Raw genomic sequence first — 19036 nt, 5'->3', positions numbered from 1 at the left:
ATCATAATGCTTCATGCAGTAAACCCTTACCTGTATGTAGCTGAATCTTCCCAATTACTCCCTCCACCAAACCAAGGCAAATAGGGTTCCAGGCCAGAAGCAAGTCAGTAGCTGTTGAAAAATGATAGGAATCATTACTTTTTCCGTGATGTGCATGACGATAAAAACACACACTACAAGAAAATGGACACAGTGATCCAAGTGAATGAAAACTCCATCATGTCAAATGCCATGGCAGTGAAAGAAACAAGCTCCGAATTACACTGTCACAGAAACCATAGCCAATGTAAATGGCAGTTGATATATTATCGTACCAGAAGGAACTTCTGTCTGAAAGCCAACAGCAGTCATTTTTCAATAAAGCCTTCAAGCAATGGTTACACAACAAATCAATAATAAGAAGCATTACTACTACTTTAGAGAATAAATCAAAGTCAGCATAGTAATAGGGTTGAGGAGGAATCACACAAGCAGCATTGAGAACTTACAATCTTTCACACTAATGGGGTCTGTGTGTCGGGGGGGGGGGGGGGGGGCGGCGTGTATGGAACTGACTTTCTAAAATAAAAATGTGGCCATAAGGTCACGTAAGCTATTGGAAAAATGCCAGTGAACCCAACCACCAGTAACCAGACAATATAATTTTAAGAGCAAGCAGCTTTGGCTTAACTATGTATTTACTTTTCAGTAATCTTGAAGGAGTAAACAAATAAGATTAGTCTTTCACAATAAGGCTTTCCTTGCATGTTGGCGAATTCAGAGAGATCCTCACACAGTGAACATGATGATGTGTGTGCGTGGCCGAGCAGCAGGAACAAATTAAGTTTGGGTACCATTTACCCTACATCAGTGACAACAATCATTTATATTCTCACGTTTCCAAATTGTTAGTCATGTATTGGTGGAGGAAGAAACAAAAGATCACAAAGCCAAATTTACGACATTTTTAGATTGGCTATTTGTAAGCATATATGAGAACAGCAGTCAGAAAAAGAACATTAAATTGGTTGGCCCAGATTGTCTTTCTCTAAGAAGTTCTCAGTTCAGATTGCTTCCGGATTTCGGAGAAAACCCGTGTAAATTATCCTGTGGAGACAAGCAAGCTGACAGCGAGAGAATTAACCAACTGTCCTTCCACAAGCTCCAAGGACACTTCCAAATTACAGGATGTTGTAGTGGCCCGCAGCAGCAGTACTCATTTCTGCAGTCCTCGAGGCATGACAATTGCTGTCACTGACTTTAAGGAAAAATTATGAAGTAGACAACATCAAAACACATCCATTTCCTTGAACCATTTGAATGCAAATACTAGGGAGTGCCAGGCAACAGAATGGAATTAATATTTAACCACAACAAATGCAATGGTGACATATTCACCAGCAGCATTATTTTCCTGGTAGGGTTGTGGTCATCCTTAACTAAGTTTCAAACAGCAATGCTTCTAAACTTAGCTGCCAAATTAACATCGACTATACACTACATCCTGGTTATCCACACATTATAGGGGCACAAGCATTTATTTCAATGCAACAGGCCGAACAGGAACACAGATGAGCTCAGGGCATGGTTAGGAACATGAGACTAGGATATCATAACAATTACAGAAATGTGGCTCAGGGATGGACAGGACTGGCAGTTTAATGTTCCAGGATACAAATGCTATTGGGACAACACTACTATAATGGTAGTGTTGTCCCAGTCAAATTCATGTTGCTTGTCGTCTGTGTGTGTGTCTACTAGGGATAGCTGGTCGTGTCGTTTCGTGGATGCGGATCGTTAGCTGTCTTCCTGTTTGTCCTATATAGTGTTTTGTGCAGTCCTTGCATGGGATTTTGTACACTATGTTAGTTTTGCTCATGCTAAGTATCGGGTCCTTCGTTCTGGTGAGTTGTTGTCTGAGAGTGGCTGTTGGTTTGTGTGCCGTTATAAGTCCTAGTGGTCGCAGTAGTCTGGCTGTCATTTCAGAGATGTTCTTGAATTTGACTGGGACAACACTACCATTATAGGGCAAGCGAAACAAAGAACAGCCAGGGAATTCCTAGAAGCATGGCACTCATCCACAAACTCCATCAATAAACACAGACCTGGACCTAATATACCGGCCACTACAGCGGACAGCTGAAACTGACAACCGGAAGCGGCAGGGACAGGCCACTATTAATGCCGGAGGAAACACCACAGAAGCACTTCACAGGAGGCTCCCAAGCACTGAGGATGTCACCTAGACAGGGGACGAAACGTTTGCAACAAAAACTTCCAGCTCCGCGAATAGAACCACAGTCCTGAAATACATCCACAGACATTATTTGGGTTGAACTGAGAAATAAGAAAGGGATGATCACCTTATTGAGATTGTATTATAGACCCCCTAATAGTCAGAGGGAAATTGAAAAACAGATTTGTCAGGAGATCTCAGTTATCTGTAGGAATAATAGGGTGGTTATGGTAGAGAATTTTAACTTTCCAAACATAGACTGGGACAGCCATAGTGTCAAGGGTTTAGAGGGAGAGGAATTTGTTAGCGTGTACAAGAAAGTTTTCTGATTCAATATGTGGATGTTCCGACTAGAGAAGGTGCAAAACTCGACCTACTCTTGGGAAATAAGGCAGGGCAGGTGACTGAGGTGTCAGTGGGAGAGAATTTTGGGGCCAGCGACCATAATTCTATTCGTTTTAAAATAGTGATGGAAAAGGATAGACCAGATCTAAAAGTTGAAGTTCTAAATTGGAGAAAGGCCAATTTTGACGGTATTAGGCGAGAACTTTCAAAAGCTGATTTGGGGCAGATGTTCGTAGGTAAAGAGACGGCTGGAAAATGGTAAGCCTTCAGAGATAAGATAACACGAGTCCAGAGACAGTATATTCCCGTTAGGGTGAAAAGGAAAGGCTGGAATGCGTAGGGAATGCTGGATGACGACAGAAATTGAGAGTTTGGTTAAGAAAAAGGAGGAAGCATATGTCAGGCATAGAAAAGATAGATCGAGTGAATCCTTAGAATAGTACTAAAGCACTAAGAGTATATTTAAGAGGGAAATCAGGAGGGCAAAAAGGGGACATGAGATAACTCTATTTGCTAAAGCTAAGGAGAATCCAAAGAATTTTTACAAATACATTTAAGGACAAAAGGGTGACCAGGGAGAGAATAGGACCGCAGAAAACATGAAAGCTGCCTTTGTGTGGATTCACAGGAGATGTGGGAGATACTTAATGAGTATTTACCGTGGAAAAAGATATGGATATACAATGTGGGGAAATAAATTATGAAATCTTGAAACATGTCTATATTACAGAGGAGGAAGTGCTGGATGTCTTGAAACGGGTAAAGGTGGATAAATCCCCAGGACCTGATCAGGTGTACCCTAGAACTCTGTGGGAAACTAGGGAAGTGGTTGCCAGGCCTCTTGCTGAGGTATTTGTATCATCGATAGTCACAGGTGAGGTGCCGGAAGACTGGAGGTTGGCTAACGTGATGCCACTGTTTAAGAAGGGTGGTAAGACCAAACCAGGGAACTAAAAACCAGTGAACCTGATGCCGATGGTAGCTAAGTTGCTGGAGGAAATCATGAGGGACAGGATGTACATGTGTTTGGAAAGGCAAGGACTGATTAGAAACAGTCAACATGGCTTCGGGCGTGGGAAACCATGCCTCTCAAGTTTGATTGAGTTTTTTAAAGAAGCAACAAAGAGGATTGATGAGGGCAGAGTGGTAGATGTGATCTATACATCTTACTTCAGTAATACATTCGACAAGATTCCTCATGGGAGACTGGTTGGCAAGGAATACAGGGAGAACTAGCCATTTAGATATAGAACTGGCTCAAAAGGTAGAAGACAGAGCTGTTTTTCAGACTGGAGGCCTGTGATCAGTGGAGTGCCAGAAGGATCAGTGCTGGGTCCACTACTTTTCATCATTTATATAAATTATTTGGATGTGAGCATAAGAGGTATTAGTAAGTTTGCAGATAATACCAAAACTGGAGGCATAGTGAACAGTGAAGATGATTACCTCAGACTACAACGAGATCTTGATCAGATGGGCCAATGGGCTGAGTGGCAGATGGAGTTTAGATAAATGCGAAGTGCTGCATTTTGGGAAAGCAAATCTCAGCAGGACTTATACACTTAATGCTAAAGGTCCTAGGGAGTGTTGCTGAACAAAGAGACCTTGGAGTGCAGGTTCATAGCTCCTTGAAAAGAGAATTGCAGGTAGACAGGATAGTAAAGGCGGCATTTGGTATGCTTTCCTTTATTGGTCAGAGTACTGAGCACAGCACTTGGGAGGCCATGTTGCGGCTGTACAGGACATCAGTTAGGCCACTGTTGGAATATTGTATGCAATTCTGGTCTCCTTCCTAGCAGAAAGATGTTGTGAAACTTGAAAGGGCTCAGAAAAAATTTACAAGGATGTTGCCAGGGTTGGAGGATTTGAGCTATAGGGAGAGGCTGAATAGGCTGGGGCGGTTTTTCCTGGAGCATGGAGGCTGAGGGGTGCAGGGAATCTAATCTAATCTTAAAAGGTTTATCATGAGGGACATGGATAAGATAAACAGACAAAGTCTGTTCCTTGGGATAGGGGTGCCCAGAACTAGAGGGCATAGGTTCAGGGTGAGAGGGTAAAGATATAAAAGAGACCTAACGATGGTACATATATGGAATGAGCTGCCAAATGAAATGGTGGAGGCTAGTACAATTGCAACGTTTAAAAGGCATCTGGATAGGTATATGAATAGGAAGGGTTTTGAGGGATATGGGCCGGGTGCTGGCTTGTGGGACTAGATTGGGTTGGGATATATGGTCAGCAAAGACAAGTTGGACCGAAGGGTCTGTTTCCATGCTGGATATCTCTATGACTCTTTGACCCTCTGCTATCAATGCTTTGTTATCTGCAATGTTAATAAATAGCATCTTTCATGGAGGAAAATACAGAGAGAGGAACTCATCAGGATTGAGCAGTGCAGCAATAATTTAATAATTTGGTTCAACTTGTGACAGGCTGAGCAATAGAGTAGGTGCCAGAGCTTGAGAGCTTGCAAGTGGTGGTGTTTCCAATAGCTGCTCCCTTCTCCTTCCAAATGGTGGCAATTGTGATTTGGAAGGTGCTGTGACAGGAGATTTGGTGAATATCTGCCGTGTAGATGGCACACAATGCTATTAGAGCGAAGTAGTGGAATGGTGAAGTTGGTGAGGCTGCTTCATCCTGGAAGGTGTTCATTTTGATGGTGATGGCACTGCACACATCTTGGAAAGTGACCACAATCCCCCATCATTAGTGACTGTATCTTGTACCAAGTGGATAGGCTCTGGGGGAGTCAAGAGGCAAGTTAGTCATGACAAAATTCCGAACTTCAGAACTGCTTTTGTAGTCTCAGCATTTATATGGTGAATCCAGATCAGTCTCAGATCAATTGTAATCTCCAGGATGTTGATAATAAGGGATTTACTGGTCAAAATGCCACTGACTGTCAAAGGGAAATGGCCAGATTTTCTCCTTTCGTCGATGGTCGCTTATTGACACTTCAGGCCAAACTTGGACATTATCTTGGTACGTATGGATTCAGAATCTGGAGGTATCAGAAATGGCAGTGAACACTGCAATTATTAGCAAACATCCCCACCCTCAAACTGGATGGAGGGAGGGTCGTTGAAGCAGCAGCTGAGGACAGCAAAATAACCTAATATATATTTCAAGTTAACAGCTTTTTTGAGAAAGTCATTGCTCCTAAGTTAAAATTGCGGCATTCCTACTTTCTAGGAATTCAATCTCAATAGAATGGCAACAACTCTTTGCTGACAAGTGTGAAACTCAAATGTCCATTGCTCAAAAATCTTGGCTTACTGTCTTCAAGGTGCTGAATTGCTTTGCGTTTCATCTGAGAACTTTAAGATTTGAACAATAAACTTTACTGTGACATTCAATGGCAGTCTTACGGGCTGCTGGGAGACCTACTGGAGCTAACTGATTATGCCTCAAGGCGAAAAGATAACCTTGAAGGTGGAAAGGAGACAAGTGAACAATGAGCTGTTTCATCCATTAATATATTTTACTATCCTTCAATCTAATGAAGCTCAATCACTGAATTGAATAATTTCTGCTTGCATTAAAACTGGTCTGTAATGTATTAATCACATTTCAACAATTGCTCTTCTAATCCACATTATAACATGTAAAATGTTGAACACTAGATGAGACTAGCAAATAGATGTGAAAAGGTAACATTTATCTGGTGCCTTACATTAGCTCGTTGTCCAGCAGCATTTCACAGAAAACAATGCACTTCCTGTGTGGGCACATACCCCACACAAAGCAACATGAAACAGCCAAGGCACAAAAGAAACAGCCCAGCAATTCAGATTGCCACTCCGAAAGCTAGTGCTTCCAATTAAACCTGTTGGACTATAACCTGGTGTTGTGTGATTTTTAACTTTGAACACAGACATGGATACTCAGACAGCTACGGATGCTTGTCGGCAAAGCATTTGAATCGGTATGAAATTCCAGATAAAATAAAAAAACTATATGCTAGCATAAAGACCAGAGGAGAAAACAATGCAGAGAAAGCAGACCCAAGGAGATCTGCTTGCCTGTCTCTGTGTCTCTATGTGTGGTTGTTCACAAACTACAAGCAAAGACCACCTGCCCAACCTTGTGCATTACTTCCCAACGAATGCAAACAGTAGTTTACATTTTCCCAATAACCTCTGGAGTTGGTGATATGTGCACCCAATTGTCAACATTAGTTCCTGATCTGGTATGGATTTCTCCTTTTCTCACCAAACTTGAGTTCTCCATGTCTGCTCTCATTTCCCCCAAAACCTATTGAAATTTCCAAACCACAAAAACGAACAAGATTGTTTTTTTTTTAAATATTCAATGATCTGTGGTATTGCACATTATTTCAGTGAATATCTTGAACCCAAACACGCTGGTGGAAATCCCTTCCCCTTCAAATCATGTTTGTTCCCATTCAGGAGTACATTGCTGCCGTCACATACTTAATTCTTTCACTAACTTATTCTCTCTCTCCCTCCCCCCCCCCCCCCCCCCCCCCCCCCCGTAACTGCCTGAACTGCATGTCTTGTGGGCGGCACAAGTGGTTAGCACTGCTGCCTCACAGCGCGAGACCCGGGTTCAATTCCCGCCTCAGGCGACTGACTGTGTGGAGTTTGCACGTTCTCCCCGTGTCTGCATGGGTTTCCTCCGGGTGCTCTGGTTTCCTCCCACAGTCCAAAGATGTGCAGGTCAGGTGAATTGGCCATGCTAAATTGCCCGTAGTGTTAGGTAAGGGGTAAATGTAGGGGCTTGGGTGGGTTGCGCTTCGGCGGGTCGGTGGGGACTTGTTGGGCCGAAGGGCCTGTTTCCACACTGTAATGTAATCTAATCTAAAAACTTGAGCTACTTTGGCATACAAGTGTCAGGTAGAAAAGAGCAAAAGGGAGACACATCTGACAAGCCACTATACCAAATAGCAGGTTCATATTGTCCAGTCTAAGGGTGTTAAGTGGTTTGTGACCACTAGCATTCACCTGATGCGCAATAGTTGTTAAGTATTTTGTGTGCCAACATCATCTTCACTGAGTTGTGCAAAGTGGCTCAAAACAACAACCTGAAAATGAATCTGTCAAATTAAGTTGAGGCTAATTGGACATGAGGTTAGGAGCTCAGAGTGAGCAAACAAATTAATGTCTACAATTCCATATAGACCATGTTCAGCAAACCCCATTCACCTTGGATGAAACAAGTCTGAAGCTTGGAGTTGTAACCCTGCCTAGGCTGGTAGGCTTTTACAGGGTAGGTAGCCTTTTGGCTGAACAGATGCTGAATAGATTACAATGATGCTTTCATGGACCCTGGCCAAATAGCATTCTTCCTGGTAGCACCACCAAGGAGATGACAGTGCAAGACTAACTTAATCTGTTGAGGGGGGGGGGGTTCCATCTGCTCTCAAGTCCAGAGACACCAGACTTAAAACCATATTTAAGTGTACTACTTTAGAATATCTTTCTAGGTGCTAAAACTGTTTAGACCTGTACTGCACTGTTACTGACAATGTGAATGCAATTTATTCACTGAAATTTAAAATTGAGACAGTTTGCCATGTATCACTAACAACTATGCAGTATAAATATGCCTTCTTCAAACTTAGCATTGCTCCATTCTGTTGCTGCATATGTTGAGTCTACTGCCCGATGATTATTGGTAAGCCTGGTGAATGTTTCAGCTTATTTTGAGGTAAAGACTTGTAAGCACCTTTGGGAGGAGTGATCTGGATATTTCCTTTTCATTGAATCCCTACAGTGTAGAAGTGGGCCATTTGGCCCATCGAGTCCACAGTGACCCTCCAAAGAACATCCCACCCAGACCCACCTTATCCTGCATTCCCCATGGTTAATCCACCTAACCTGCATGAGTTTGGACTGTAGGAAGAAACAGGAGCACCCAGAGGAAACCCCCACAGACATGGGAAGAATGTGCAAACTCCACACAGGCAGTCGCCTGAGGCTGAGTCAAAGATGGATCCCTCTGCTGTGAGGCAGCAGTGCTAACCACTGAGCCGCCATACTGCTCCTGCTTTCTCCTCCACAGGATCTTGGCAAATACCATTTGCTGCCAGTGCATGACTTATTGTGTCTCTAATTTCTGCAGTGCAAGGGACCAGACAATTCACAACAGTTGTGACTCACCAGCAGGTCAAAGTCGCAGACTACTGCTCTAATTGTTCCTTGCTTTTATTTTTAATATAGACAGTTTATATAGACTTTTACAGCTCTGGAAATCCACTCTTTCAGCTACACACATCTGGGACTCTTTCACATGGAGCCTTCAAATGGCTCCTCCCAAGCTGACAGTGCTAGTGGTCAGATGATTGTCATATCATACAACTGCAAATACATTTCTCCAAACAGAATCAAAACAACTCAATTTAATAACAATAGCACACACAGGCACTTTGCATAAATTTTTATCAGACGAGCATCAATTTAACCACATGTTTGCATAAAATTGCATCTCTTATATCTGACCCAACCAAGATACCGCTGTATAGTAGAATAAGGAAATGGCATTGGAGAACACCATATTTGGAATGTGTTGACTGAACAATTGCTAAAGTATTATGAATGATTTCCATAAAATACTGATTGAAGGAAATCCAATACGATCAGGATACTGTCAGCATCCAGGAGCTCTTCCATTGCTCTACAAGTTCTGCCAACAGCATGTTTAACATTTTGTCAGTTTCATGACAGGATCTACAACTCAACATGACTATGGCCGGTCAGGAATTTTACTGCTCAAATCAACACAGGACCACTCAAAATAATTCAGTTGAGGGGAAAAGAAATTAAAACCATGTGGCCAATTTGTGGCAAAACACGTCAGAACAACATTGATGACCATGAGGAAAGCTGTGGCTGAGATTTTTCCCCATAAGCCTGACCAAATGCCAGAGGGGGAAAAAAGGGCAGAAGGCTGGGGATAGGATGGCAAGACAAGAAACCTTTCAGTTTGAAAAAGAAATGAAAGGAGATTACATTTATGTACAAGCTAACGCCATCCGAAAAATGTTTGATCCCTATACCGTGGAGTCAGGTTAACAGTTATTTTACAATAGAATGATATTTAAGATGAGATGGATATATTCCCTAGAGGTTGGGGAGGGTAAAGAGAAAATTTTCCTCAATGCAAATCACTTGGCTCTCATACCATTGGCACTACACAGAGTAACTGTTCAGTTCAAAGGAATCCCTTTCAGGCATACAATTTCTGTTCTGTAGTGTAGAAAAAATGTTGTAAGTCATGTTGTGGCTCTACAAGACATGAGTTAGGCCACTGTTGGAATGTTGTGTGCAATTCTGGTCTCCTTCCTACCAGAAGGATGTTGTGGAACTTGAAAGGATGTTGCCAGGGTTGGAGGGTTTGAGCTATAGGGAGAGGCTGAACAGACTGGGGCTGTTTTCCACGGAGTGTCAGAGCCTGAGGGGTGACTTTATAGAGCTTTATAAATTCATGAGGGGCATGGATAGGATAAATAGACAAAGTCTTTTCCCTGGGGTGGGGAGAGTCCAGAACTAGAAGGCATAGATCGGGTAAGAGGGAAAATAAATATAAAAGAGACCAAAGGGGCAACTTTTTTGACACAGAGGGTAGTATGTGATTGGAAGTGGAGAATGCTGGTTTAATTACAACATTTAAAAGGCATCTGGACGGGTTAATAAATATGAAGGGTTTGGAGGGATACGGGCCGGGTGTTGGCAGGTGGGACTAGATTGCATTGAGATATCTGGTCGGCATGGACAAATTGACCCAAGGGTCTGTTTCCATGCTGTATATCTTGACTCTATACTGTAGTAATAGCGAACAAATTAACCATGTGTTAATAATAATGGAAAACCATGTACACTATATTTTTTAGCTTGAGAACATACATTTGACAAATTGAACAATAAAAAGCTACAAACTACACCAATGAGGCAACTACCTGGGTCTGTATTCTCTTCATTAAGAAAATGAATTGATGGCAGATTACAAGTCTCTATTATGATAATAGAGAGGTAATAAGGTTGATACAATTATGGGACATAGGAGAAAGGACCTCACCAGCAAGATTACAAGATCACAGCTAAACAAAATGTTAATTTATCCATGTGCAGGTCTGCAGATTAAATCAATATGCTGCCATTGGTTAGCAATATCAATTGCAGTGTTTAATTTTGACAAGCAAAATTTCTGAACATCAAGTTAGTAGAAATTCATAGCATGCAACCTATTAACACGAGTCATTCCCAAATTCAAGTAAAACTACACAAGTGTTACAGCTGCATTATTTTACAGTATCAGGATCGATATTATGGCCCCATAGACTATTGACTGATCTTTATTCAAACCACTTAATCATATTCTTTTAGAGCAGTATAATTTACCATATAGTAACCCAATATGAAATATTTTGATATCAAAATTGACAAGAGCAGATAAAACTGGCATGTGTGTCCCAAAATGGAGGATTGCAACCAGGCAAGTAGATGCAGATTATTAACACAAACAAAGAAGCTGCTGGAAAAGCTCAGCAGGTCTGGCAGAATCTGTGAAGTGCAAGCAGAGCAAACATTTCAGGTTCAGTGACCCTTCCTCAGAACTCAGCATAGTATTGCCAAACAATCTTCAACCTCAACTTTATAATGAGAGGTGCTGCAAGGATTGTTAGAGATTGCTGCATTACCCACACAAAAAAGTTACCAATGTCTTCACTTCCTTGATATTTGTGTTCCTAACACAACAGGAGGAGAATCAGAGGTTCAACACTTCCCCTGCAGCCACTAAACTTAAGGAATGGATTCTTTACTAAAAACTATTACAAACAGAGGGTTGTGGAGAGGTAGACTAGAAATGGTGGGAAGAATGGACGAGGCTTTATGTCACTCATGCAATGGGTTATGATTTCGGTAGAGTCAAGAAACATTTTAACTCTTAAGTATCCAAAAACCCAGGTATTAACTCGAAGAATGTGTTCACTGTTTAAAACAAACGTTTACTGCACTAAAGGCAAGGTACATGAACACTAATAACCATATTCTCCGTTACTTTGACTGAATTTCTATATAATGGAGTAACTTGAATTTCCTCTTGCACTTCAATGTAATTTACACTTCCAATTACTCAGATACCTCAAATCGGAACATTAAGCATTGTCCAAATATTGCTTTGAAGAACAGAGGGTTGATATATCTTAGGTCTTCCACTTTCTATTCCATGGTTGTCATCTTACTCTTCAAGACAAGTCATAGTGTTATAGGATGTACAGCACAGTCCAACTCTTCCATGACGACCAGATACCCTCACCTAATGTAATCCCATTTGCCAGCACTTGACCCAGATCCCTCTGAACCTTGCTATTCATGAAGCGTCATCATAAGATTCGAAATGTTAACTGCTTCTCGCTCCACAGATACTGCCAGACCTGCTGTGTTTCTCTAGCACTCTATTTCAGCTGCTGCTTGTGTTATCAACCTTGGATCAGGAATCTCCTAATCCAACAGCTCTTTAGAGTCTTGCAAACAGGAAGCCTCTCTGTTAGCTTGGGCTTGCCAGAGGTTTTTGAAACCCTTGCTCAGAATTTCAAACCTTGTCAAATTCTTAAACTGGACATTCCTGCACCCAGCCTATTCCAAACCGAAAATCCCCAGAAGGGTTTGAGGAAGGGTCCCAGACCCGAAACTATGATTTTTCTCCACAGAAGCTTTTCCAAAGCTTTTCCAGCAACTTCTGGTTTTGCTCCCCACTGTTATACTCTAATGGATTTCAAGTCTCACTTAATCATCAACAATCGATCTGGCTAAGACGGTTTCAGATTCAAATTCACTCTCACTATATACCCTACAGTTATAAGTCAGGTGCCTTTAAACCAGTCATTGCTTTGAAAAGCATCCTTCGAAACACAAACAGAATCCTTGCATTGTAGGAGGCAGCCATTTGGCCCATCAAGCGCACACCTACCCTCCGAAGAGCATCCCACCCAGATCCAACCCGCCCATCTTGTCCCTGTAAACCTACATTTCCCACAGCTAACCCACCTAGCTTGCACGTCCCTGGACACAAACAATTTAGCCTGACCAATCCACCTAAGCTGTATATCTTTGGATGTGGGAGGAAACCAGAGTGCCCAGAGGTAACCCAGACAGACACAAGGAGAATGCGCAAACACTCAGTCACCTAAGGGTGGAATCGAACCCCGGTCCCTGGCGCTGTGAGGCAGCAGTGCTAACCACTGAGCCACCTAACTTTAGCAAATTACTACATCCCAACTCTCAAAAACCATCTTTACGGCTGAGATAATCAACAAGCTGAACTGAATGTTTTACTTGTAATGAGAACCAAATAAGACAAATTATCCCTGTAATATTCTTCAAAGGTTTAACCTCCTTCCAATACAGAACAGGATTTACACAGACATGGTTTACTGCTCCTGCAAATCTCTCCAGTGACAGTGGCAACATTGGAGAAAGATGAATTTCAGAGCCAAGGGTATTGCTACAAGAACAAGCACATATTGATTAAATAAATCAGCTAGTTAATGATATTGAGCTAAAAGGGTCATTGAAATTAAAACATGCACTTTTATAAGGCAGCACTGGGAGGGGTTGCTGGTGAGGTCTTGCAGTGACATGGTAATAACATCTGTTCAGCAAAGCTATTAAGGGACATGAGCCAAAAGGAAGGCTCATGTGAAGTTCGACCACCAATCAGCCATGATCTCAATGAATGGTGGATTAGCCTCAAGGGGCTGAAAGACCTCCTCCTGCTACTATGTTCCTAAAATCTGCACATCCAAGTTTCAACTTCATGTCTGCTATGCATTTGAGTTGAAGGGAAGATTTTGAACGACTGAGTTAGCTACTGAGGACATTACCACATGTGGTCTCTCGGATTTTAAAGGATAAAGGAAGGGATTAAAAATACTGAGTATTGGATAATGTGCAGCAATTGGAATTTACAGAAATCTCACCAAATAAGAGACTAAAAATGAGAAGTTGGGTGAAAGTTTCCACACATTATTTGATTCTGTGGTTTAAAAATGAAGCCAAATTCGAAGGCATTTAAAACATCCAATCATGATAAAACAAAGAGTTTATTACAAGGACTTGTATTTTAACAGCAAAAACAAAAATGCTTCGAAACAGCTAGCTATTGCAAGATGTGGAATAAGTCATCAGATGAAGTCGCAGTTTAACTAGGTTAATGAGAGGTAAATACACGTGAAGCAAAAATTTGGGGGAAGAATAATTATTCAAGATGGTGGAGCTGAAGCTACCTAAAGGCCAGTTGCCAAATCAAATAACCTCATCTACTTGTAAAAGATAGTGCACTTCAAGATTATACAATAATCCAAGAACAATCAAGAGCTACTGTAAAGCATTGAAAGCTGCCTGAATCGTTTGCTTGTTTATGGAAATTATAGCACAAAATAAAACAAAGCCATTCCACTCATTATAGTTGTGCCAGTTTTTCCACTTAGTTCCACCCTCACACACCTCTCCGATTTTTTTTTCCCCTTTAATTAAGTCTGCTATTCCCAGCAGAAAATTACCAATGCAGTGCGCTCTTCACCATTTTGGACATCTGGACTTCACATCACCACTTGCTGTGTAGAAAGAAACTTTTTCCATCAGTTCTTTCGCCAATCAATTTCAAATCGTTGCCCTCGTGGTCAGCAAGCTGCCCAAGGAAACGGCTCCTCCTTATTTACACTATCACAGTTCCTTCTTTGGGACTAACTGACTATCAAATCATGTCTTAACCCTTTCCCTCAAAGGAGAGGAGGTGCAGTTTCTCCAGTCTCCCTAAATAAATGAATTCCCCTCATGCCTGGGGACAATCTTGTAAAGTTCATTGACAACTCTTCCAACATGTCAAGATCCTTCCCAAAAGGTGTTGGACTGAATCCAACAGTCCAGCTGAGCCCTACACTGATTTACAAATAGTTACTCATTTGCCTTTCTACATGCTGTGTCACTATTTATATAGTTATAGATCCCGTCTGCTTTAAATATATAAACAAAGCAGTCTTTTCAGATTATCCTGATGTCTGTAAGATCTGCCTATATGGGAGGCCCCATTCTCTTTAATATTGCACTATATCTTGCATCTGCTCAATATTCCAGCCCGAACATCAATTATTTTGAACTGCAGAACTACTTGGACATCGCCAGAGGTTGAGGTTTCTGCTGACAGATGGGGAATGCAGCCATTCAACTGCTTAATTTAGAACATTCAAGGGAATTCTTTGAATTTGAGCAGGTGCTCTTCACAGCTGATCTCACACTTGCCAAAGGCAGGCATACAGACATCCAGAAAATAAATCATCCCACTTGATTTTAAACAGCAGACAAGGGAATTGAAATTCTCCACATCAGCATGATTCCATTTTTTAACGGTCTCACCCATTAGTCCTTCCGATAATGGGTAGGAAAGCCCAGAGGCGCACAGTTTAAAAGTACCACACCCACATGATCTTCCATTGTCCAGATCAAAGTAACAATATTAACCAGTTGAAATGTATCTATGTTTGTTTTATTTTTTGAAACTCTTAAAATCAATTCTCAAAGTCAGTGCAGCCTTTTCTGTAAAATGGTTATATCGACCACAAGAAGAATCTATTTTCTGCAACATCCAGTTTAATGCACTCCCAGATTACCTTTGCATTAGTGCAGGACAACATCATGCATTTTAGCTGTAAAACGTGCAGCATGCCAAACTAGTTAGTTAATCTCCTTTAGCTTCCCTACATTAAAGACAGTACATCAATGTTGCATTTTATGATTTTCTTTTGCTAAAACATTTTGGACAAACTAGACATTGCATCACCTTGACATTAAAAACAGAATATCTTTAACAAACCCATGTTATATCTGGGTCATAGCCATGTCAGGCCACACTACAGCTGTGCACAGCTCAGTTAATAAACCTCCAGTGCCACTTCCACAGGCAGTGAAATGCTGAGCGAGTGTCAAATAGACACTGGTTCAGTCTGGCAGGTCATACACTCATTTGAGCGGTGCCATCACAAAGGTGCAATTCAATTGCTAGGAAAGATCTCTATGGTGAGCAAGAAATCTTCTTAGCCAACTCTCCCTGTCACTATCAAGATCAAAAATTGTTTGCCTAATCATCTCAGTTCTACAGTGGGAAATTAAGCTCTCTTGTTAATTCGACATTAGCAACAGTTTTTAAAAATTTTTATATCCAAAAGTAGGCAGTTCTTCTCGACATCCTCAGCACACAGTTTGTCTTTTTTTCCTGTACAGCTGCACAGTGGATTGTCATTTTAATTCCCTCCACTTGTGGATAGCTGTTTGTTGTGGGACTTGAGGGGGGAAACTAGCAAGGGAATCCAAAATGCTCACATCTTCCCAGTGCTTGGAGTGACACCTCTCTCAGATGCATTTAATCTACAACTTTGCAATGTGAAGTGTCCAGTTTCAGCATTGTAATATTTTAAATGTTTCCATTCATGTAAGTGTACCTGTCAACATAGCATTCACTGTTAGAGCTTAAGTATGGATTGTGGTCACTTGGATGACATGTTTGAGAACAATTAGTATTTATCCCATCAGGGTTTCTCTGTTTAGAAAAGAATGGGAAAATGGAAACATTGGGAAGAGGAAATGGACTTGGTGGATGTCTGAATATTTCTTCAGGTTTTTTTGAGATAAAAACAGTTTAGAAATGCATATTTCCCTGGATTGTGCTGACCATCTGCAGTGATAGCTTCATCGTTTTGCACTATAGCTTACATCATCTTCACCACTGGTACACTTGACGTTATTGGTCACTGCACCGAGTATTGGAATGCCACATTGCAACTGTACAGGTCATTGGTTCGGCCACTTTTGGAATACCATGTTCAATTCTGGTCTCTCTGCTTTAGGAAAGATGCCATTAAATTTGACAGTGCTGAAAATATTTAAGGATGGTGCCAGATTTGTAGGGTTTGAGCTGAAGGGAGACCTGGAGGGGCTGGGGTTATTTTCCCTGGAGCTGCAGAGAATGAGGGGTGACCTTATATAGCTTTATAAAATCATGAGGGGCATGGATAGGGTAAAATAGACAAGGCCTTTCCCTTGGTGTAGGGGAGTCCAAAACTAGAGAGCATAGGTTTAAAGATGAGAGGAGAACTTAATCATGCAGATGGTGGCGCACGCATGAACCGAATTGTCAGAGGAAGTGGAAGTGTACAAAAACTTAAAAGTATCTGGATGGGTTTAGAGGGATATGGGCCTAGATTATTTTAGGATATCCTGGTTGGCATGGACGAGTTGAAGTGAAGGGTCTGTTTTGGTGCTGTACATCTCTAAGTGCTACCACACAATTGAGACATTCCCATCAAATCAGCATAACACTTTTTTAAAAAAAGAAAACTAACCACCAGTAACACACCAATGTAGGAACCTACAAATTTACAATCAAAGCCCACTACAGGCAGTGCAAACCATCAAAAATGACAGTGGGGATCGTGAGAGCAGAAAAGGACTAAATTAAAATGGAGTTGAAGGGGGATTAAAGCGCTGTACACCCTGGTGCCCACCTTTCTAAAGTCATCAAATGCAGTGATGGACACTACATGCTCACTCTCAAAAGGACACCCAGAAAGAGCCATCATTGCTGAAACCGGAGTCTGAACAAAAAGTGATCAGTCTCTAGCTCTCTGAACAGAGCTATTCCAGCGAATAACAGCAGTTCAGAAAATTTAAATTGAAACCAGACAAATTTGGGACAAAGTCAATGTTGCAATTCGTTCTCTTGCTCCATTTATATTATCATACGGAGTATGAATAAATCAGCTACTTCACACCACCACCACATGCCTAGGTCTGCTCATTCTTTGGCAATTTGGAAAGGAGGGAATAAGGCTGCTGATCCACAAGGTTAAGGCATAAGCTTGGTTTCACCACCAAAACTAAGCATTTAGAATGACATCATTTTAGGTCACAGCCTCCGAATCATTCAAAACAGGTCAAATCCAGGTTAGATTTTAATTCTGCTGTAAAACGCCAGTGTGAAATTCAAAACTCAAGACAGCTCTGTGTCCCAAGCAACAATTAAAAGGAAATATCCAGTTTGCGTCACAAGATACAAACCTGTTCATGTCACACTGGATTCCCAAAAAGGAACGTGCACATCCAGATGAATACATTTTCCAAAATTACTTAAACCTAACGATATTTAAAGAACTGCTTTCACTGAGGCATCACATTACAATTCTGGATGAGCTGCCCTCAAGTAACAAACAACCATCTCAAAGTTGGCCTACTGTTAACTAGCCCATGAAAGATTCAAGCGCAAATTTAAACAGTACAACTGATCAATTTATTGCATTTATTCCTAAAACCTAATTTTGATTCAGTTCAAAGAATCAGTGAAAATCCAGAGTACATTTCATTTTAGTCATTCTTTAAAAGTGGTCGTTGTGTGGCAAGCGAGCATATAAACACCCACCGACAATAGAGCTGTTTGCTGAGCCATTTCTAAGACGAGTTAAGTCATCCATACTGGCGCTGGTCTGGAGCCACATGTAGACCAAACCACAGTTTGTACATATAAACATAGCAATTAGGAGGCGGCGGCGACCATTTGGCCCCTTCAACCTGCTCTGGCATTCACTAAAATCACGGTTGATGAGATTGCAGCCTCAACTCCACCTTTCTGAGAAAGCCCGACAGCAGATTTCTTACCCAAAAAGGCACTAGATGTATTTTTGTTTCAACAATAATTTGTTTGTTCTGCAAACACCAGTATTGATATCAGCTTTCTTTTAATTGGAAACATTCCAGCCTTATTTAACTCACTGCATTTAAAATGTCCAACAAATTGCTGTGGTGAGAATTATTCCAGATCATTTATCCAGGACTCTCAACTCAACCACTGCGCCCCATTAAACTGCCAGATGATTGTCGTGCCTGACCTACAGGTAAGAATGTTTTGTTACAATTAGATTATTTCCGAGTTTCAGTCATATCAAAGGAAATAATTTCCCATTAGTTGTAAAGATTGTTGCAATATTTGCCAGACAATTTTGCATTTGTTAGCATTACACAAATGAAAAAGAAAATGCCTTGGCTTGCAATGAAAACAAGGTCAGTGTACAGTATCTGGTATATAACGCTAATCCCGACAGCAATTGCCATGTTGTCAACCACACTTGTAAGAGATGTACAGCATGGAAGCAGACCCTTCAGTCCAACTCGTCCATGCCGACCAGATATCCTAACTTAATCTTGTCCCATTTGCCAGCACCTGGCCCATATCCCTCCATACCCTTCCTATTCCAATACTCATCCAGATGCCTTTTAAAAATTGTTATTCTATCAGCCTCTCTCTCTCTACATCCAGGCAATGGAAGATCAACTTCTGGTTTTACTCTTCAAGTTCAAGCTTTCTTTCCAAGGGTTTGAACACTACATCTACATTAGTCATAACCAGAAAGTCATACAGCATAGAAACACACCCTTCAGCCCACCAAGCCAATGCTGACCAAACTAC

General features: G+C 41.4%; 1 protein-coding gene across 2 annotated transcripts in view; it reads right to left on the bottom strand.

Annotated features, from left to right (window-relative positions):
• Positions 1-19036, bottom strand: part of inpp5f (inositol polyphosphate-5-phosphatase F) — a 204599-nt gene that overhangs the window by 137960 nt on the left and 47603 nt on the right. For both annotated transcript variants that reach the window (XM_043712705.2, XM_043712703.2), the window contains exon 2: positions 31-111. In XM_043712705.2, the coding sequence (XP_043568640.2) occupies positions 31-111 (81 nt within the window). The remainder of the gene's footprint in view (positions 1-30; positions 112-19036) is intronic.

Source organism: Chiloscyllium plagiosum, unplaced genomic scaffold, assembly GCF_037043375.1.
Source record: "Chiloscyllium plagiosum isolate Xiang-an unplaced genomic scaffold, Cpla_swu_hap1 HiC_scaffold_22, whole genome shotgun sequence".
Taxonomy (NCBI): Eukaryota; Metazoa; Chordata; class Chondrichthyes; order Orectolobiformes; family Hemiscylliidae; genus Chiloscyllium; species Chiloscyllium plagiosum.
Note: the sequence above shows the minus strand (reverse complement) of the source record. Positions and strands in the feature narration are given on the sequence as shown.